The following is a 22,572-nucleotide window of genomic DNA, read 5'->3' on the forward strand; positions in this document are numbered from 1 at the left end:
CGGTACTGCTCTGCTCTGCTCTGCCCGACCGGCGCCCCCCGGCCGCCGCCTGCGTCAGGCCGCAGACGTGGCCCCGCGGCGGCGGGGGGCGGAGCAGCAGCGGGCGGAGCGCGGCTGCGGGCGGCCTGGCCTCCGCTCCGCTCCCCGCCCCGCCCCGCCCCGCCCGGCACGGCACGGCCCTGCCCGCCGCGCTCAGCCCCGCACCGCGGCATGACCGCGCTCCCGCACGGCTGCCCCTGACCCCGCGCACCCCGCCAGGTAAGAGCCACCGGCTGCCTCCTCCCGGCCGTCCGCGATGCGCTGGGGAGGGGGCCGCGGAGGGGACGGGGCCCGGCGCTGCGCTCCGGTAGGGAGGGAAGGGGAGGCGAGACCCGGCAGCGGCTGCGGGATTGCACTCTGCACGCCGGTGGTATCGGCGGTGCTGCCCCATCCCTGCGCAGCACCGGGGGAGACAAACTTTATCTGGGCTCGCCGGAGCCCCGTCCCTCCCCATCCATCCCCTGCCGGGCCGCGGCGCTCGGGCGGCCCCAGGGGTGCCCCGCGGGGCGGCGGCCCGGAGCCAAGCAGGGCTTCCCGGCAGCGGGGCCGGGAAGCAGTCGCTGTGGAGACGGGCGCATTGAGGGAAGCCCTTGGCGGTGTTTTCCCCCTAGGAAAGAAGCGCAAACCCAGCGCAACCCATCCCGCGTTACAGGGAGGCGGCGGCAGCGCTGTGCGGGCAGCGCGGTCCCTCGGCGGGGTGCTGGTTGAGGGTGCCAGCGGGTCCCTGTCACCGGGCCGGGGGGGAGCGCAGCCCCCGATGGCACTGCGAGGCTCTGACGTGCCCCTGGCTCTGCTTTCGAAGAGATTTGAGGAGGAAAAAGAAGCCAATCCTGATCTGAAATCGGTTCAAAGCCAGCTCTGCCTTGTCGCAGTGTGATGGGTGGTTTTGTTCATTATTCACGAAATGCAGTTTGTCCAGTTCACTGGAAAGAGTTGACCAAGCAAAATGAGAGGCTTACGAAAGACTGCCGAGTGCATCCTGCTAGAATTTCTCCAGGATGAAAACGTGTAAAAGTGAGGGGTTTTATTGCCCAGATCAGTGTGTGAGCTAGGCTTGCCTTTGGTAATTCTTTTACTTTCGGAATAAGTACTTTCTGTGAGGAAAGATTCGGTATTATGAGCAGCACTGTTTGAAAACAGTGTTTACTCCCACAGAGCGCTGTAGGCTTGAGTGATGCTGTGGAACATTGGGCAGGCAGAAAGGTGCTTTGCAAGGTAGTGGAGGAAAAGATAGCGACACTGGAAATTAATAATAATTAAAATATCTCCCTTCCCAATTCAACCAAGTTTGCACATTTCCCTCCCCCTGCTTCTACTTTTCTTTTTGGCATGATGAAGGCAGTCTGGGGGGTAGCACTCACTCTTCTGGATATGCCTCTTTGCCCATGCGGTTCAGACCAGCATCAGGAGCTGGGCTTAGCACAGGTCCGAATGATCCCTAATTTTAACCTGGCCTTGGGTTCCTTCTGTCTTGTAAGTGCCATGTAGCTGCCAGCAAGGCGCAGCAGCCTGGTGCTGAGCACCTGTGGTTTGTGAATCATTTCCTTTTCCAGTTGCGTTCTGAGTTTGTTACATGTGTGGCCACGGGGATGCTGTTTTTTTCCAGTCTGAATGCTAACGAGCCCTGCTGGAGGCTTACTGTAACGTAACTTTCTGTGGGCTTTTTGTTATTTGCTCTTGTAAGTGACTTTAGAAAGAAACTTCTGATGGAAAGCCTAAAAATGTAGTTACTTTGTGTGACTGGTATTGGGAAAGGCCAGTGCTGGTTGGCAGTGAGCAACAAAACCAGAGAGTGCTGAATTCTTCGCGCGAGTTCCTTGCCTCAGTGCTTGATGAGTGCTTGCAATGAGTTCCCGTACCAGTTGGAGCTGATTTCCTCTCGCATCTGGGTTTTGAGGCCCACGATGAGGGGCTCTGAGGGAGTAGAGAGGGTGATACAGTACTCAGGTGGCCTCAGCACCAGAGTGACACACAGCAAGACCCAAAATAAGGAATTGGGTCAGAGTGCTGGGAGGAGCAGTTCCCCTGATTGTCCATTGACCTCAGTTGCAACAGTTGAAGTGGCCCCTATTCAGAACCAGAAAGGCACTTCCCAGAACAAGGCTTTTTGAATGCTGCGGGAAGTAGAAAGCATTTCCATTACTGTCCAAACAATTCACAATAACAGGAGCTAGCATTTGATTTTACAGGACTTCTTTTCCTCTGTGAGAGAATTTAGTGAAAAGGTATTGTCCTTGCTGTCACAGAGCTGTGCAGGGCAGGGGAGGGACTGTGTATGAAAGGAAACCCTGAAAATGAAACAGTTTACCTCAGGGAAAACAAAAGAGAACCTCCACATTTCCTTAAAAACCTTAGTTAGTAGAGCAGAGAAGCCATTCTCCTTCCAGAGTGATTTGCCAGAAGAACGTTAACAACTGTTGGATTTCACATGCTCAACATAATGGAAACTTTACTCTCTTCTTCATACCTAAGCTGTTTGCCCAGGGATTTTTTGTGACAAAACTGGTGCGGATCCAAGCTATAGTGCAATGACTTGTGTTGGGGTTGGCGTTTCTGAGATCTCTTTCCCACTGGGAGGATACTGGGTTTGATTCACTCTCTCAGGCATGTGTGAGTATGCCCTTTGCTCCACTGCTTTCATTCATAATGCAGGGCAGGCATCACTGGCTTCCAGGCAGGGAAAGCATCTTAGAGCTGTCTTTAAACCTGACAGAGCCTGGCTCAGCTTTCCTGCACTGTATTCATCCTAGTGCCTGACACAAGCAATTAATCAGACGCAGCATAAGCTTTACAACTGCAAACTTTCTGTATCATCCAGAAAGCCATAGGCTTGGATCAGGATGGTATTTCCAGACAATTTTCTAGTCTGGAGGTTGTGTCCACTCTGTTCCCATCTCCTGTGAAGGGCTGATTTACAGTCTAATGTTCAATCAGGTCAGGTTTTTAAAAGGTAGAATAGTGCCATGTGTGTGCTTTGCACATTTTCCATTTGCTTGGGAGAAGCCTTCATTAAGATACAGTGCATGGGTTTTCCTTAGTTTTAAAGTACGGCAAAGGCACCCAGAGGTGCAGATTGGCATCTTTCTGCATGGAAAGTTGCTGTTGCTGCTATCATGGTGAGCACAAAGTTCTACTGAGTTTGAACCAGCATAAATGAAAACACTTGGGCCTGTAAAGTAGCATTAAAAATCCATTTCTCACTCTCAAAGTAAATTTTAACTTTTCCATTGGCTTTCAGGTGAGCAGCATCCAGCCTTTTGTACCAACTTCAGATCCTGGGGTAAACCACTATTAGCTGAAAACAGAGATGCTAGCTTACATCTCCCTTCAGTGGCAATAGCGCATAGTGATTCTGTATTGATGGGAACCCCAAATTCCGCGAGCCAGCAATACAATAAGACTGCTGAAATGCTGAGAACATTTCCAGTTTTACTCACCCGGCATTGAAAGCAAGGTGGGATTTTTGGATTAATTGTTTGCTCTGGAGCACATGGGGAAGCAGAGCACAAGTCAAGCCTTGCCTGGAGCATGCAGTGGGGTAAGATCCAGACCTAAGTGTGCTTCACAGCAGAATGCAGCAGCTCAGAAGTGCAGGTTGCTGTCTGCGAGCAGGTTTGGTGTTTTGAGCACCGTTAGAGATCTCATGTTCCTGTTGATGTGAATGAGCTCTCTCAGGGGTAGATAGTTTTCATGGATGTTCACAGACAATGTTTCTGGAAAAGCCTTTTGTAAAGTGTAATGTGATTTAAAAAAAGCATTTGCTCTTTGCCATCATTTACCCATCACAGCATAATTTCAAAGACCTGCACACCCACTCTAGTGTGGTCAGACACCCGCCTCAGCAACAGCTTTGATCTCACAAAGTTAAGGCTTGATGGAAACAGCCTTTCTTTCTGTTTTGTGATGCAGCTACAGACTTCTTGGTGGAACAAGTTTAGAGCTAATTCCCCTTCAGTGGACCATGGCTGGACACTTGGAAAGTCCTATAGGGAATTTAGGCAGATACTTCTGGTATTCCACATCTCTGAAGTTTATGATCCTTTAAAGTCATCTTATGTGAACAGGTTCTGTAACTTCATATTTATCTGTGAGTATGTGTAGAACACATCAATTTAATGTGCTTGGATTTACTTTCTTATTCTTTCAGGTGTACGAATGACACTATGAGCTTTATTTTTATTGTCAGGGATTTCTTGTCACAAAAGGTGGTTCAGGGGGAAGAAAACTCATCAGCTGTGTTTTGGGCTGAGAATACCTGTGTGTTTATCCAGGCACTTTGGGGGCCGTGGTTTATGAGGCTATTGCAAAGTGTAGAAGGCTCTCTTGTGTAGTGTGCAAGTAGGAGCAGAAAAGATCCTTTATATGAGAAGGTCTCACAAATGGTGAAAACAGGCATTTCTTTACTGGTTTTGGCTGAATCACTGCATAAAAAGTTTTTAACTAACTTTTCAGATGGTTGAGCTGCTTAAGGCTCAGAATGGACCCTTTGTGCTTCCTGTCCCAATTAGGAATTAATTTTTAATTACATAAGCTGAACTTTCTTATTATGAGCACTTTTATTAGCCTGAGGCCCCTAACTATTCCTTTGACAACAAAGGCACTGGTTTGTGTAATACTGCCTGTCCTTTGACATGCTACAGCATTGTTTCTGTCTTCATTATCTGAGTGTGTTAAATAAGCGTTTGTGGAAACCCTGGTGCAACTTTGATTAAAGCTCGATGTGAGTTTACTTTTCTCAACCATTAAGACATATTTCAGGAGTACTAAAATACCACTTGCTGGGCAGTTTCTTGCTCAGTGCTTTGATTCGCTGCTAAAAGTTTTCACTGGCATTAAGAACATTTTGCAGCTCTGGAAAGAGGGCCAGGAGCTTGAGTGATAGCCTTGATAAACCAAGAATGTTACTCCCAGAGCTGAAAAATGGAAAGTATTGCCTTTGAAGTAGTCTTTGACATGGAAATGCAGAGTGTACTTTCCTTTAGATTTGGACAAATAGCTCAGCAAAGCCAAAGCTCCACATAGGCCTATGTGATTTCATGGAGACTTTATCTGGCTGAATGTGGCCCTAAACATTTTTCGGCCTCAGTCTAACCAAGTTGAAGTCAAAGAGCTGCTGACAGTAGGAAGCCTTTTTGGTGTGTAATGCTTGAAAGAGTACCGTGACTCACTTGGAGCAAACAACAAGGTTATTGTCTGGGATCCGTCACCAAAACTGCACTTTCTGTATGGGTAGGTGGAAATTGCAGCATATATTTTGAAATGTTGTTTATTAAAGTTCTTCCTCCTTCCATCCTTTACATCTCCTCTTTATATCCCTTATGTCTCCTCTGAGTTCTTGATTCAGGCCTTTAGGCTTCCACTGCTACAGCAGATGCTACCAACAACAGAGTAGGGGGATTCCCTGATGCCTCTGAATCCACTATGCTCCCTCCTGGGTGTGTGCAGACAGCATGGGTTGCACACCTTTTGTAGGACTACCAACTTGTGGGTGCTGAATGATGTCTTCTGTGGGCTAACAGTATGTTGCCTGCTCCTCAGACTGCAGACTAATACCAGCTGTGGCAGGTAATTTGGGTAAGGTGTAGTATGAAATCAGATTCACTCCAGTGGCCTTGCACTCAGACTCAACCACTGCAGGGAACAGGAAAAAGCAGTGTGTTGTGGTTTTGTAGTACTATTCACCCATATTGACCACCAAAGGTAGTAAAGAAAGTAGATACCTTTCTTCTTTTATAGCTGGAGAAGTGGTGGTATGGCGAGTCATTTTGGTGTGCCCAAAGCAGGAGCTCAGGGATTCCATAGCCAGCTCCCAGTGGGAACCCCTGACTCCTGCTCTGTGGTTCCTCCAGGCCATGTTTCCTCTCCAGCCTCAGCCCCAAGAAGATGTATTTGTTTGAAAATACAGTAAACACATGGACTTTTAAAAATAACTGCTTGGATGCAAATGGTTTGTTTTTAATAGTTTCCCAGTTCCTTAACTTAGCATTTATGTTTCAGCAACAGCATCATTTGTTTGTATTTCTTACTTCAGGGTGATGGTATTTCTTCCTATGAAATTCTGCCTTACAGTCAATGGAACAAAAAGTAACCCAGCGTGTTTGAAGAAGTGGCCATGTATGATACTTTTTTGCCCTACTCCCAAACAGCATTCAAAGGAGTTTTTCCAACCTGAAAATGTTGTAAATTTTCTGTTTAAATTTCATATGACAGGGAACACCAGCAGCTGTAAAGCCTTGTAGGGGAACTGGTCTCCTGAAATGCCTCAAATACAGGGAGAAATTAGTAGCAGAGATATTATTGTATGTCAGCATAGTTCAGGAATTATTTCACTGCACATACAGTGTGGGTGAGGATACACAGATAAGGGTGGAACATCAACCTTTTGGGAAATAGGAGTTGCTGATTCCAGCCCTTATCGGTTTATTTCCCCCTTAGTCTAATCTCAGTCGTCCAGACTTGGTGCCTTGTCTCTGGGCCCACTTTTAGTCCTCTCCAGGTTAGGTGATGAAGTGAAGCAGGCTGGTTATCTGTGATCTGTGGTGCCAGCACTGACGGTGCCAGGAGCTCTGCGGGGCTCCTGGACACACACTGGAGGTGAAGTGTTCAGCTGATGAGACATGCAAAACCCCGGTTTCCAAAGGTTTATAAAGCAGCCAGCTTTGGCAGCTGCGCACACTGCAGTAAAAACTGCAATACCAAGCCATTTTCATGCCAGGCTGTGCCTATCGGCCCTGGCTAGAGGAGACTGTGACCCTAAGCCCCAGGGCTCTGCATACACCAGTGATTTTACTTAAATTGGGTATTTAAGAATACATCACTGTGAACCTGACTGCCAAACACCCTTATCCCGGCTTATTTAGCTGTGTTGGTGTGCAGTTCACAATCAAGCAAAATAAGAATGCACAATTCTTCTGTCCAGTGCAGCCCTAGGCTCTGTGCTGAGAAGCACTTGAGCTAAACTTCAGCTGAGGCCAGACACCACCGAGCCACTTTCTGGTGTTTATATGGGGTAACAAACATTTACAGGCAGGAACAGTGGGACATGATGTACAGGGTGTGCAGTGCCATGTCCTATGTAAAGCAAAACCTGGTGGAGTACAGCCCTTGCACATGTAGCCTGCAGCACTGGAGCTTTGTCATGTCCCTGCCACCAGGTCACAAGCTCATTGTGTGGTCAGTGTGTGCTGTGCTCTGTTCCTTTATAATCACAGAATAGTTTGGGTTGGAAACGACCTTAAGATCACCCAGTTCCAATCCATGCCGTGGGCAGGGACACCTTCCACTAGAGCAGGCTGCTCCAAGCCCCTGTGTCCAACCTGAACACTGCCAGGGATGGGGCAGCCACAGCTTCTGTGGGCACCCTGTGCCAGCACCTCAGCACCCTCACAGGGAAGAACTTTTTCCTTGTAATAAAAATGAATATGCAATAAATCATGTATGGGAACCAGCCCAAAGACCTACTCACAGCACTATTCCCAAAAGGCATTCCATAATTTATCCTAACGCATGCAATATGTTGAAAACAGCCAGGAGGGTGGGGTTTGCCTAGCTCTGCACTTCTCCTTTTAGTAGATCTGATGCAAAACATTAGGGAGCCCCAGTCTAAATTGTCTCTGGAGGACATCTCAACCTTGACCCTTCCCAGTGTACTCAGCTTGGCTGTGGTTGTGGCCCTGTGGTTACCAGCCCAAGGCCCCTGACATCGAGGGAGAAGCTCCTTCTCTGTGGGGGGGTTGGAGCCATGTCCATAGCATCTGGGATTTGCTTGAACTCAGCACCATGCTCTGGAGGTGGTGGTGCTGATCCTGCATCTGAGGAGGGTTGGTGGGATGTCAGGGAAATGCGGTTAAACATCATCTGGCTAATCATTTGAACATCTTTTCTAGTCAGCTTAAGAGTTCTCAGGGTTTTATGCTTCCCAGTTGCAAATGTCACTATTTCTGCAGTGTTGTCTTTCCTCCTGCTGCGTTCCTCCTCTTTTTCCCTCTAGTGTGTTATTCATATCCTGCCCTATTGAACCATTAAACCCTGGATGTTAATTGCCTGTCCAGCACCAATTCCAGTGTGTGGCTGTGGATGTTCCCCTAAAACAAGCAATCAATGGCAGAAATTGCTTCAATGCATGGTGACATGATTGAGTAACCACTGTTGGAAGCATAAAATAGCAGAATGCTTTCTTTTAATCAGTGTCTCTACAAACTGCTGTGAGAGCTGAGGTGGGGCTGAGTGGGAGCAGGATTGATGGTTTTCTCCAGCAGGGTATTGAGGGCTGGTGTCAATCCACGCAGCTATGCTCTGTACAGTGAATGAAGTTACTCTGTGAGAATCTGCTTAAAAATAGCAACCGTCACCTAGCAATAGCTGGAGAGTGGGGCCTCGAAGTTGCTAGGAGCTAAAAGCAAATTTATTTGGGGTTGTACCAGAGGGGCACCTCTCTGAGCATTAATATAGTTTTTCTGTGTAAAGTATCTCTCAGGATGCTTTAGGATGAATACAGCTTGACGAGAGGGCTGTCATGGGAAAGAGCAGAACCAGTTCATCTTCTCACTGCCTGTTAGCCACTGTGTGCAAAGCAAGTGCTCCACACAAATAGCAGAAAACTGAGTTATTGTACTTTATATGTTTGAGTGGCAAAATGTACATTTACTTTTTTGCTGCCAGTATCTTTGCCTAGATTTGGTGTGAATCCATCCAAGCTGGGAAGTCAGCAGTGACACTGAGATGGATGTTAAGCTCTATTAGCAATTAGTGTATTAAATGGAAGAAATTCTCAAAAAATGAGAAAAGCCCGTTTGCATTGAGAAACTACTGAGTCCTGGAGGGACTGGAAATGATGTTACTTCTCTCCCCACTTTAAAGCACTTACACTTTGCCTAGAAAGGTTGGACCAGAGCATCCTTGAGTTCTCTCCTAACCTAGGGTTCTGTGATTCATATCCATATCTCCAGCCACAGGTGGCAGGAAGTTAAGTTCCTTTCTACTCTGCAGCACATCACAAGGGCTGCCCCACTGGTAACACACACTCATTCTTCTCTTCACCCACTGGCAAGAGCCAACATCCCTTCCCAACTGTCCCCACCACTTCCCTTTATGCACTCTGATGAAGGCTAATTGCTAAGAAGCTGTTTTGCTCCATGGTGGGGCCATTTCACAACAATCCATTGACTGAAAGTCGTGATTTAAGTCTGTTTTGTTTCTAGTACTTTCCTCTCTGATGCAGTTCTGTTTATTCTTCTTAGCTCTTTTAGGTCACATTACTTGTGTCTTGCTTCTAGTTGCCCATGTATTAGCTTATTCCTCTAGTTAGCTTATTCCTCTAGTTAGCTTATTCCTCTAGTTAGCTTTTCTGCTGGAGTAAATATCACACCTTCCTTGTACCTGTATTCCCGTATTTCATCTTACTGTCATGTATTCATTTTCAATAACCAAGCTTTCTATATTTCCTAGAAATATAATAATAACAGTGGTAACTGTATTAATTTTCCCCTCAGTTTTGTTTTGTTTTGGGGGGTGTGTGTTTTGTTGGCTGTTCTTTATTTAATCTGTCAAATGCTTAGCTCCTTTGTGCAGCACTGCTTAACAGCCAGTACAACTGCTTTTACCCCAAGTTCCTGTTTTATTTCCTTCTGGTAGCTGATTACCAGATTATTTCTCTCATGTACGAGCTTCTTTTCTCTAGGGACTGAGGATTATTAGAAATTCAACAGAAAATAAAAAAAAAAGAGAATGAGTTCTGATTTTAATTGAAAGCAAATGTCCAATACTCACAAGTCAGTATTTCCTAAAGTAGGTTAAAATAGTACTTAACGTAAGTCAGGCTCCACATTTCAACTACAATGTAGTATGCCATTAAATAGTATTTGGATTGTGAGTGAACTGAATTAGTAATCCTGTCTTTGTTTACACCAGCTGAAATGTTGAATGCCTTTTCTTTTATCTCCTTGTTATAAGAAGAGGTAAGAATCTACAGTAAATGCTGTGCTGTCCCACATGGCTGTAATTTGGGCTGCAGTGTGACATGTTAGCACAGAATCATGGAATAATAGAATGGTTTGGGTTGGAAAGGACCTTAAGATCATTCAGTTCCAATGCCCTGCCATGGACAGGGACACCTCACCCTAGACATTGTCCCCCAAGGCTCTGTCCAACCTGGCCTTGAACACTGTCAGCAATGGAGCATTTACCACTTCTCTGGGCAACCTGGGTGCCTCACCACCCTCACAGTAAAGAACTTCTTCCTTATATCCAACCTGTACTTCCCCTGTTTCCGTTTTAACCCATTACCTCTGTTTTGGTTTGTTTAAATTCATGGTTGACAGAATCACTTTACTTCGTGCAGACCTGGTGTGTGCATGGCTATGAAAGAGTCTGGCAGTGGTGCAGCCCTGGGTGTAGCACTGGGGAAGAGCCAGACTCTGGCCACAGCCAGGAGGGAATGTTCAGGATTGGTCTGAGCCATGTGGACCTGTTTTGTCTTTTCTGAGGCCTCAGAGCCACTGCTGATAGATGTCATTTCAGTCAATGGGCAGGCAGGCCAGAACGGAAAAGAAGCGAGAAGGAAGAGCAGTTTCGTGTCATCCTGTCCTGTTTGCAGATGTAGCAGTGCTGGTAAGCCTGCACTTCTCTGCACTTCCTTCCAGCATTTCCTCTTTATTGCTAGCGCAGCAAGGGGAGAAACAATCGGGTTTTTGCAGAGGATGCTGGAAAACAGTTATGCCACTTCTTCACATCCAGCGTCCTTTTAAAGCTGCTTGTGAATGTCTTTTTCCCTCCAGTTAAAAAATGACTGCCTGTCATTAGCCGTTGTTGGTTTATTTATCATTCTTGTGTGCAGTACTATTGTTGTCATTCAGTAGCATTTGTCTTCTTTTTCTAACAGTAAATCAAAACCTAAGTGGCAGGCAGGTTCTGATCCCTGGTGTTGGACTGCAGACCTTCCACCCTCAATGATGGGTTTTGTAGCATGGCTCAGAGAGGCTTTCTGTATGCAGGTCTCTCCCTCCTTGGCCCATTTACCACGGTAACAGAATGTGCACTCTACTAATGAGGAGTCACACTATGCAAACAGCAGCCTCTAAAGGGAACAGGGGATCAGAGCAGCATGCATTTGTGGTGCCAGAAACTATCTGCCTTCATCTGTATTCCCCACTTATCATTTAGAAGGAATACAGCAAATATATAATACAACAAAGAACCCTAAAAATACAGAGCAAAACTTATCAAATGCAACAGTGAAATTCATTTTTGGTCCTGAAAGCTGTCCCTGCACAGTAATTTGCAGGGTATTTTCCAGTCCCATCTGTTGTCCCTGTTTCAGTACTGCTGACTTCCATAATGCCATGGCTCCTATCCACATCTAACCAGCAAGGATTTGGTCTCCACATGCTTTGGTGCATGACAGCAGTCAAGAGCCTTCACTGTAGGAAACAAGATGTTTTGTTTTACCTGATGCTCAAATTGTCTGTACTTTCAAAAGAACCTTAACAAGTAAAACCTCTATAGGATGTGGCATCAGAATACAAAAAACACTCCTAAGCCATTTCAAAAGGGAGGAAGCAGGAGAGAAAATACTGTGATTTTAAAGCTATCTATTTGTATTTGTTCTGGGGGTACTGGTGGCATTTCCGTCAGCTAACTAGCCGAAAAACCTGAGCCAGCAGTGGTATATGTGTTACAAAGCTCTGAGCAGGACTGTTGCATGGCAACTGGTTAGCTGACATCTGTGTGAACATATTCCTTTAAGGTTTTTCTATGTGTTTCAGTGCTTGATAGAAAAATTACTTTTTCAAGCTTACCAAAAGCTATTGCCAGTCATTTGATGTGGAAATTAAAAAAAAAAAGGAGGGTAATTCCTTACCAGTGGCAGTGAAATACATCAGTATGTGATGTTCTTCAGCTCAGGTGTCGCTAGGAGTTGCCACCACTCCAGTGATTCAGGCCTGTTGGCTGGATGCTGCTGAAGCCTCTGTCCTGACTGTGTGAGGTCAGGCTTTGCATCGCCATCATTTTCACTGATGAGCTATTAATTTGCAAGTGCTGCAAAGGACAGCCTGCCTTCCTCCTGGGGATTGCCAGCCATGGATTGCATCTGACAGTGTAGCGTGCATCCTGGGGACAGCTTTTAGAAGGACAGGAGGCTGAGAGAGATTCTTCTGCCTGGCCAAGTACTGCTTAAAGCAACCTCTGATAGGGCTGCAAGAGGACAGGGGAGCAGAGAACAAGGGCTAAAATGGTTTTATGCCACTCACTCAGAAAGCTGCAAAGCCCCAGCCTAGCTAGTGGCCCATGCTCATTTAGAGATGTTACCTTCTGCCTCTGGGGGCTGCGGTACCTCCTGAGGATCAGCTGCACAAGCAGGCCTGGAGAAGGTGTCAAAGTGAGCGTCTTTCCACATGAGTATGGCCAGTGTTGTGGGAATCAGTTAGAGATTCTTGGCATGGCTGTATGCTTGCCATGGATGGCAACGATTAGGGCCTGAGTGCTTCCTTACCAGATCCCCAGCTCTGCACGGACTAAATCGCTCAAGTCACTGGGCAGTGTATCAGCAAGGGTGTGCTTATCACTGAGCCTGGATGGCACCAACCCCACACTAAGGGGTCCCAGTGTGCAGCTGAATCAGGATTATATGTTCTTGTGATACAAAGTGATTGTGGTGGGCATAGTAAAGGACAAGTTTTGTAAGTTGCCCTTGGGAGTATCTTTGTTGCATTCCCGTGTGAATTTATCTTTCCATTGTAACTTACTGGAGTCTTTCAGTACTGGTTTGGTCTCAGGGACTGAGTTTCACGATCTGCTGTAGGCTTTAAAATCAGTTGCTTTGCCTGTACATGCTCATGTGCTAGGTGATATTTCAGAGGATGTGATGACGTAAGCCTAGGCATCTGAGGTGAAGATAAAAGCCCTTGATCTGCCCGTAGTTTTGGTTTGCTAAGGCACTTTCGCAACTTGTACTCAAACCATAGTAGATTTAAAACTGCAGGGAGTAAGCACACAAATATTCCAAAGCATCCCTGAAACCACTAGGAATAAAATGAAAGTGAATGAAACACGATAGCTAGCTAAAAGGGCCTGTGAAATCTGAGCTCAGGACTAGCATTCGAGCCAGACCTTTGAGATCAAGTCTAGCGTGTATAAAGATGAATGTATCTATAGAATGGGCTGATTTTCAGGGGTTCATGTGGCCTCGTGGACCCATCAGCTATGACTGGAGTCAATGCAGAAAGGATTGTGCCTACCTGCATCTAAGGGACTCCAGTCCTTCCTCATAGGAGCTGCAGGGCACAGCATGATCATTCCTCTCCTGAGGTAGGGTATTAGAGGGGTGCTTGGGTGGTAGCTGGGAAGTGTTCTGCCACATCCTGGTTGTTCCATTTCCAGAGCAGCTTCTTTCAAAGCTCACGAAAGGACTTGCTCACACAGGCTGCAGGAGGCTAAACCCTGGCCTTGCTCTTTTGCAGGACAATGATTCCCGTGACCGAGTTTCGCCAGTTCTCAGAGCAGCAGCCGGCATTCAGGGTGCTGAAGCCTTGGTGGGATGTGTTCACAGACTATCTCTCCGTCGCCATGCTCATGATCGGTGTGTTTGGGTGCACGCTACAGGTAAATCCATGAAGACTGATGCAAGGCCGGGTGTTCTTTGGGTGAGGCTGAAAGAACACCACAAATGAGTAAGGAAGGAGGGTGTCACAGCTTGGTTTATCTCTTGGGCTCACTGTGAACAAAGCAAAGATTTGCTGGTCCCAGGATTAAAGCTGTTTAGGTAGCAACATCAAATAACACAGACCAGACTTCCAGCAGCTATAAATCAGCAGAGCTGCGCTAGAGTTGATGGAGTGGTGCCAGTTGAGATAAGAGCTGATGTCTTGGCTTGTGCCTGGATGCCTGTTTTGCACCACCGTTTGGCATAATAAACCAGATGATCAGCTGAGGTTCTTATTTGCTGCCATTTTTCTATTGAGAAGTTTGAAGATTATAATTTTGTAATTTCTGTTTTCATCTGGCAAATGTTACTGTTCCTCCAGTTGTTATGCTTCAAAGGGTTCTGAAATGAATGTGCTTATTTTATTAACACCACTAATATTATGCCTATTCCATTACAAAACATCTCTGAGGATGCTTACGCGTAAATTACTGACATTACTGACAATCACTGTTAGTTACATTTTGCTAAAGAGCCAAAAGCTGAAAAGAAATGAAAGTTCTATTTGGGATGGACTCCACAAAAATAGAAAGTTGTAGTACTAGTACAAGCAGGAATCTCGTGTTCCTTGGCATGACTTAGAAATGGAGCTAAGGGGAAACAGTGGCAGGGGAATTTGCTCGCTTACATGGCCCAAGATTTTCTCATACTACATCCCAAATTTCATGGGAAATCAGCTGTACTTTTGCCTGTATTCTCCATTTCAAGTATTTTCAGTTGAAAAGATATGCTGTCCGTGTCTCTCTTTACAGAGAGATTAATTTTGCATTAGTAGCTAAGTGTCTTCTTAAGCACACAAAGTAGAACACTTGTTATTTTTAAGTTCACCTGCTTAGTTGGGTGAAGCATGGGGGAAAGTAATGTGTAGAAACACCACAAATAATAGGTGATTTTGTTTTTTCAGTTCCAGCTTAGGAATTAAAAGCCAGTGTGGACCATCAAGGAGGATCTGATTTTGGCAGCTCTTGCTGCATACCCTGTATTTAATGCCTTCAACAACCATGATGTAAAAGAATACATTTACACTACACACATGTTGTTTGGGCTAATGCCAGTTAGTCATTAAGGGCAAATAACAGAGCTTCTTGGTTTATCACATGGGTTAGCATTTTAAATTCAGAGCTATAGGAAGCCTCGCACTGAACTCAAACTGTTATCCCAAGTTAAGCCAAAGGTGATTGGTTCCTAAAGGCTCTCTGACCACAGTTTGTCAACGTGGATGGCCAGCCCAAATTAAGAAAGTTGCTTTTTTTTTTGCCTTATAGACAAATCAAGGACAGGACAGAGCTACTTTCCCCCCCCCCCTCCTGCAAGTGTGTGGCACAAGGACTGTATGTATGAGAAACTGAACATAAATGACATCCATGCACACAAATGCTGTCAATTCTCTGTATCCCTATCTGTCTTTATTAAACCCGAAGATTAATAATGTCCCAGCATGATATGCCCCATTAGCTCTTTGTCAGCTTTTTCCTGTGTGATAAGACATCACAGTGTGAGCATACAGCCACATGAATGTGGTTATGCAGCTTTCAAGCCTAAGCTATCTCTGAACGTTGTGTAGCCAAGGATGAACACACCTGGCAAGAACAGTCTGTCTCTGGGGAGAGCAATGCAGGAGACCCCTGGTCTTTTCAGGGAGCATTACCCACACTCTTCCCTTTTCTGGATTATCTCAGTGCCCTTTTATTCAAATTATGGAAAGCTAGCGATGGATGAAGTAGGGTGACCTAGTTCTTGGCATATAGAACAAGTGCCTTGTTGGGAATAATAATAGTAATAATAACAACAACAGTAATAATATCACAGCCTGTGTGGCCAAATGCCAGGTTGTAGAACAGACTGCCTGGCAGCTGGAAGGACTCCAAGGACAGCTACCCATTGGTACTGCCACCATTGTCTGTACATCAGTTTAAAAGATGTCTTTTTGTGTGTTTCAGGTCATGCAAGACAAGATAATATGCCTTCCAAAGCGCATCCAGCCTTGCCAGAACCAATCTAATAGTTCAAATGTGTTTAACACAATCCCGGATACAACCCCTCTTCCTCCACCCAAGCCATCCACCCCTCCAGCTACAGTTGAAATGAAAGGACTGAAGACTGATTTGGACCTTCAGCAATACAGCTTTATAAATCAGGTGTGCTACGAACGTGCCCTGCACTGGTATGCCAAGTACTTCCCTTACCTTGTCCTTATACACACACTGGTCTTCATGCTGTGCAGTAACTTTTGGTTCAAATTTCCTGGATCGAGCTCCAAGATTGAACACTTCATTTCAATACTTGGGAAATGTTTTGATTCTCCCTGGACAACAAGAGCCTTATCCGAAGTGTCAGGGGAGGACTCTGAAGATAAAGATAACAGGAAGAACAACATAAACAAGTCGAATACTATCCAGCCAAGCACTGAAGGCACTTTGGTCAAGACGCAGTCTTTAAAATCAATCCCTGAGAAGTTAGTTGTAGATAAAGGAACACCTGGGGCATTAGATAAGAAAGAAGGGGAACAGGCCAAAGCACTGTTTGAAAAGGTGAAGAAGTTTCGCCTGCACGTGGAGGAGGGTGACATACTCTATGTCATGTATGTTCGCCAGACTGTACTTAAGGTAATTAAATTCCTCATTATCATTGCTTACAACACAGCGTTAGTCTCGGAGGTGAATTTTACAGTAGTCTGTAATGTAGATATTGAAGACATGACTGGATATAAGAACTTTTGCTGCAATCACACGATGGCACATCTGTTCTCTAAGCTTTCTTACTGCTACCTGTGCTTTGTAAGCATCTACGGCCTCACATGCCTTTACACACTGTACTGGTTGTTCTACCGATCGCTGAAGGAGTATTCTTTTGAGTATGTTCGGCAAGAGACAGGAATTGATGATATCCCAGATGTCAAGAATGACTTTGCTTTTATGCTTCATATGATTGATCAGTATGATCCTCTCTATTCCAAGAGGTTTGCTGTCTTCCTGTCTGAAGTCAGTGAAAATAAGCTGAAACAGCTGAACCTAAACAACGAGTGGACTGCAGATAAGCTGCGGCAGAGACTACAGATGAACTCCCATAGCCATTTGGAGCTACAGCTTTTCATGCTCTCTGGACTGCCCGACACAGTCTTTGAGATTACTGAGCTGCAGTCATTGAAGCTTGAAATCATCAATAATGTAATGATACCAGCAACCATTGCACAGTTGGATAACCTCCAGGAGCTCTCGCTGCACCAGTGCTCTGTGAAGATCCACAGTGCTGCCTTAGCTTTTCTGAAGGAGAATCTCAAGATCTTAAGTGTCAAGTTTGATGACATCAGAGAACTTCCACACTGGATGTATGGCCTCAGAAACTTGGAAGAGCTCTATTTAATTGGCTCCCTAAGCCACGACATTTCCAAGAACATTACACTGGAGTCTTTTCGGGAGCTTAAAAGCCTTAAAGTTCTTTACATAAAAAGTAACTTATCCAAAATCCCACAGTCTGCAGTCGATGTTTCAAGTCACCTGCAAAAACTATGCATCCATAACGATGGCACTAAGTTAGTGATGCTCAACAACCTGAAGAAGATGGTCAACCTGACACAGCTGGAATTGGTTCATTGTGATTTAGAACGCATACCTCATGCAGTCTTCAGCCTTCTCAGTCTTCAGGAATTGGACCTAAAGGAAAACAACCTCAAATCCATTGAAGAAATAGTAAGTTTCCAACACCTGCGAAAACTGACAATCCTAAAGCTGTGGTACAACAGCATAACGTACATCCCAGAGCATATAAAGAAACTCACCAGTCTCGAGCGGCTTTCCTTCAGCCATAACAAAATAGAGGTTCTTCCGTCCCACCTATTCCTATGCAACAAAATCAGATACTTGGATTTGTCTTACAATGACATTCGCTTTATCCCACCTGAAATAGGAGTTCTGCAGAGTTTACAGTACTTTTCCATTACCTGCAACAAAGTGGAGAGCGTGCCAGATGAACTGTACTTCTGCAAAAAACTGAAGACTCTGAAAATTGGGAAAAATAACTTGTCAGTCCTTTCTCCTAAAATTGGGAATTTGGTGTTCCTCTCCTACTTGGATATTAAAGGCAATCACTTTGAAATCCTCCCACCTGAACTCGGGGAATGCAGAGCTCTGAAACGAACTGGTTTCACTGTAGAGGACACCTTGTTTGAGACGTTGCCTTCTGATGTCAGGGAACAAATGAAAGCTGAATGACTAACTTCTGCTGCGTTACATACCGAAATGACGCTTCTACCAAATAATATGCATTTACTTTGTCATTATTATTTTTTCTTCTTTTTTCCAAACAAGTCCTTTCTGTACAAATTTGGAGCAAGGAGTACATATATTTTTAAATAAAATGTCCTTGTATTTTTTCACTGTTTTAAGGTATTTTTTAAGTTGGTTTTGCCCTGAGAACAAGGTGGCTGTAACTTAATTTTTACTGGTAAAAGTAAATGGTTTTATCTGCTGATATTTTGGGTTTTTTCCTTTGCCTAACCCTCACAAGGGAACTGTGTTTAGAACGTATGCTTTGGGTTGTGTAAATGAATATATTGTCTTCCTGGTTGTTGTTAATCCCTTAGGACATGGTCTTAGGGTGGTGCTGCAGGTGTTGAATGCCTTGTTTCTTCTTTTCTTCAGTGGCAGTAGAAGGCGTTCAGCATCTTACAAGATCAAATCTGGGTTGACTGTTCTTTTTTACTTATGACAAATGGCTTTCTCAGATGGTCAAAGCAAGCTGAAATGGTTCTTTATGCATCTTACCGGCTCTGAGGGAGCATGCAGCACTCCTCCAGGGCCTTTGGGCAAGTTCAGTCTAGCTGTCTGTTCACACAGCATGCCAAGCAGAAGGCATTGACTGCGGGTTCCTCTCCTCAGGAAAAGTAAGGTCACAATTCACAGAGGAGTCCGGACTAAAGTGACTCACGTTTGAAGATGTTCCAAGCAGTGGAAAGGGATGTGGCTGCCCATTTCCTGCCAGCTTGAATGGAGGGGGTGTGATGGACTCACTGTCCTGGAAATGTCAATCACATGAGGTGAAACACTCCCTTGAAAACCCCCATCCTCCCCTAAGCACCCTATCCTGCAAGGGAGAAAGTGTCCTCTGCCCCCCTCAGTTCAATTCTCTTTGGGGATGCTTGGCACCTTGCAGGAATGGGATCCAGAAAAAGTGCAATCGTGTTTAGTTTGTAAAGCTTCTGACAAGGAAATAGGATCTAATATGCTCCTGCATGGAGCTTGGGTATCATATAACCAAGCTCAGAACAGGGACATTTGCGGATTTGCAAAAATGAGATTAAACAAGTACATTAACTTCTCAAAAGTCTCATCCTACTGGATCTTCACTACGATCCTACCAGAGGACAGTGATGAAGGCTATGTTTGCAGCTTCCAGCTGATAATTACATTGGAAATCGTACAGTTGGAAGTCTGCTTTTTACAATGATGTAATAATCTGTAATAATTATGTATCAGGTTGGGAACTTTATCCTCTGAAGCCACGTTCAGTGGTTTATTTAATTCAGCCGTTTGCTTTCTTTCAAGCAAGTTTGGCAGGTATATGGTAACTCATTTGCTGCTCACAAGCGAATTTAAGCTAAGAAAAAAATAACCATTGATAGTAAAACATTTTGCTGCAAAGAGATCTCTTCATCGTATCCCACAATACATCTTTTTGTGTTAGATGCAGGCACTGGATAAATGCTTTGCAGGAATATCTAGGAATCATAGAATCATAGAACAGTTAGGGTTGGAAAGGACCTTAAGATCATCTAGTTCCAGCCCCCAGTACTTCTTTCTCTCAGAGGCAATGCTGTTCATAACTTGCAGGCATTGATTGTTTAAAGCTATGTAAGATAACTGGGTGATGACTGTCAGGTTGGTTGCTCTTCAGTGTTTTCTAACTGTCCTTGTGTGTCCTGAGCTACAGTTGAACTGAGTTCTTGAGCTTGCTACAAAAGCATACTGTTGTTTTAAAAGTCTGACTTACAAAGGTGGGGAGACAAACTGGAATGGGAATTTCCTCACTAATCCAGGGTGTGCTATGCTATCTGGTATGTGGGCTTGCCACAGGACCAAGCCAGGCTGATTTTTTGTGCTTGGCTGCATTCTGGAGAAGATCCATGTAATTACTCAGAAACGGGTCAGGCAGGAAGGAATCAAAACGAGGTTTTTAAAAGGGGTTTGATTTAGTTCTGTTAAAGACCTAAAACTGCTGTAGCTGTTGCAAGAGCTACTCTTATGTATGGAATGCACTTATTGGAACAGCTTGTCAGTATGTATATTCCAAATGTGTTTCACTTTGATGTAATGTGAGGGAGAGAAATGTTTCATTGCTCATATTAACCTAATGATGTAAACCAAAGTGCTGTTGTCCCTGATGAATGTAAACTGTTTAAAATGTCCAAGTAATCGGTGGAGCTGTATAGTTCTCTGACTTACATTTGAAATATGGGATTACATTTAAAGGTTTTTTAAAGAAATCTTTCTATTCCTAGATGTAGCATTTCAAATCCCTAATTTATTTTGTGTCTGACGTTGTTTCATGTGTAGTTTGTGGTCTGTTTTCTGAATGGAAGTTATGCACACCGCAGAACTGAAGGTTGGAGGCTTGTTTTATGCCGTTTTTGTAGATACACCACTTAGGGGATGTGGGGGGTTCTGGTTGTTACTGATTATACTCATGCCAGTGCAACCCCTCCTGTGGACACAGTTACATGAGTATGAAGTGCCTTGTGCTGGCATATCTTTATTCATGTTGATAGGAATAAACTATACCGGTCTAAGCACTTTCACACTAATAACTATCTTCTCCAAGGGTTTGGTCTACTGAGACAGCTTCGTTGGTCTAACAGCTCACTGCCACCAAAAAGGGGCAGTTTCTTCCTCCTCCTGTGCTCCCTGTTCCTGCCAATATGTTCCGGTTGCTTCTCTTGTACCTTTACTGGTCTGGCGCTGGTCTGATCCCTCCACAGGACAAATCAACCTCTGAATCCAGCAGAAAACTTAAGCCAGTTTAAGAAAGGGACTCATTTTCTGCTTGATCAGCTCTCCAAAGGATCGGATGGACACGAGGGTGGGAGAAGCAAGGGAACAGGACTCTGCAGCCAGGGTCTGGCCAAGGAGAAGGTGAGACAAGTCGCTTCAGAGGTGCTGAGCTGCTAGGTCAGCCCATCGTCTTACCAAGCCATGTGCTTGGAGAGCTGTGCTGCTTTATGGCAGGGTTGGGCAGCATGGCTTTTGTGGGCAGACAGCTCTCAGGCTTGCAGTGAATGATAAACTATGACATTGCTGTTAATTGCTTCAACTTAATGAAACCAACTCAGGTAGCTGCACTGCTGACTTTTCTACACTTCTTCCTGTCTGGTCTGTGGGGTGTATTTCCCAAACCCATGCTGCAGTATTTTAGAGGCGTGTCAGCTCAGAGATTGTTTCCTAGCTCTCTATGACATCCAGGAAAATATGTACAAGTGCCATATTTACTCAGTGATTCATGTACTGCTCATATGTATATTCACAGGCAACGCATACTAGATTTCTCTGTGACCTATAGTATTTGACTTAAAACGGATGGGCATTTTGTGGGTAATACTTTAGGCATGGTTTATATACAAACAAAGAGTTTATATAACTACATACATTAAGCAGGTGCCTAACAAGTACAATTTCAGGATATAAGCAAGGCATTTTACATTATTGCTTAACAATAACACAAATCTTCCTTGGTAATGGAAGCAGAGATGACAAAAAAGTGCATCAAAAATAAGAAGACAACCTTAATAGTCCCTTAAGCCTGAAAAGCGAATCTTCTGTGTGATCAGAACCTGGAGACAGGCATCTTTGTCAGAGTTAGGATGGGTATTTGTGCATCCAGCCAGCCCAACAACTAATGCAAATTCAGATTGGAAAGTGCCTGTTCCAAGTCTCATGTCACGTTGCTGGCACTTCCAACAATTCATGTGCTGAAGTGGTGATGAATCCTGTAAGAATGCCAAGGAAAACCTTTGGAATTTGACCAAATGAACAAACTCCTTAATACTGTAGCAAGACTCTTGATCTGATAGACCTGTGTAGTGTTACGCTGCAATATACTACACCGAGAAGAAATGGAAATAAAATGCTCTTTTGTAATAACGAACATTGTCAGGCTGCACTGTGATTATTTGTTTGGGAAACGTTTTGTTTCTGGGTTACCTACGGATCAGATGGAACCATCTCTTGGGTTTGATCCCTTGGGAGGGAAGTCAAGAAAATATGCTTGGAACAACATCATGAGACTCGACAGGATTTGTAGCTGCGTAGTCTTGCTTCCTGTGCTCCAGCAGCCAGCAAAGAAGCTGTCCCAGTGGGAGCAGCTCCCCTGCTCTGGTTCCTGTGCTGTGCCAGGGGTTGTGGGGAATGCCTTAACCCGCACTAAGGGAATTGATGCTGTTAGCCCTTGCATCTGATGTAACCCCCTATAAATCTGACCAAAGGCGATGGGCTTGTGCTGCCTGCATTTGGCACGGGAAATGTTCCTCGTTTCTCTATAAGTTGGAAGCAATAACATGTTTCAGGCTGGGTTTTTTATACCAAGACAGCACTCGGTTGTCCTGATCTATCCTGATGAGATGGAGCAGTGCTCTCTGTCACTGTGGTCCCAAGGAGAGGAGGGGAGCAATAAGCACAGCAGCTTTGCCTCTTGATGAGCTCTGACAGGGAGCTGGCACCAGGGACACGCTTCCCCTGGGACATGGCAGGTTTCACGGAGGAGCAGAGGGAGCCGTGCTGACAGCTCCTGCTCTTAGCCTCCAGGCTGCTCCCTGCAATGATGCAGAGGGCTGGGAAAGCAGGGCC

At 45.0% G+C, this 22,572-nt stretch overlaps 1 protein-coding gene across 1 annotated transcript; it reads left to right on the top strand.

Annotated features, from left to right (window-relative positions):
• The first annotated feature begins 136 nt into the window (after positions 1 to 136).
• Positions 137 to 21,874, top strand: LRRC8C (leucine rich repeat containing 8 VRAC subunit C). Its single transcript, XM_061379346.1, has 3 exons — positions 137 to 258; positions 13,497 to 13,638; positions 15,679 to 21,874. The coding sequence occupies exons 2-3, from the start codon at positions 13,501 to 13,503 to the stop codon at positions 17,947 to 17,949; spliced, it is 2,409 nt and encodes an 802-aa protein (XP_061235330.1). The 5' UTR covers positions 137 to 258; positions 13,497 to 13,500; the 3' UTR covers positions 17,950 to 21,874.
• Positions 21,875 to 22,572: the final 698 nt, after the last annotated feature.

This window comes from Neopsephotus bourkii, unplaced genomic scaffold (assembly GCF_033783945.1).
Source record: "Neopsephotus bourkii isolate Nb327-2 ecotype Australia unplaced genomic scaffold, CSIRO-AGI_Nbou_v1 NB_1768, whole genome shotgun sequence".
Classification (NCBI taxonomy): Eukaryota; Metazoa; Chordata; class Aves; order Psittaciformes; family Psittacidae; genus Neopsephotus; species Neopsephotus bourkii.

What these genes read in the sequence shown, in the direction of transcription:
- LRRC8C (XM_061379346.1), top strand. Translation starts at nt 13,501, where the DNA reads ATGATTCCCGTGACCGAGTTTCGCCAGTTCTCAGAGCAGCAGCCGGCA. An exon ending in TGTTTGGGTGCACGCTACAG is followed by an intron (nt 13,639 to 15,678) that starts GTAAATCCATGA and finishes TGTGTGTTTCAG; the next exon opens with GTCATGCAAGACAAGATAAT.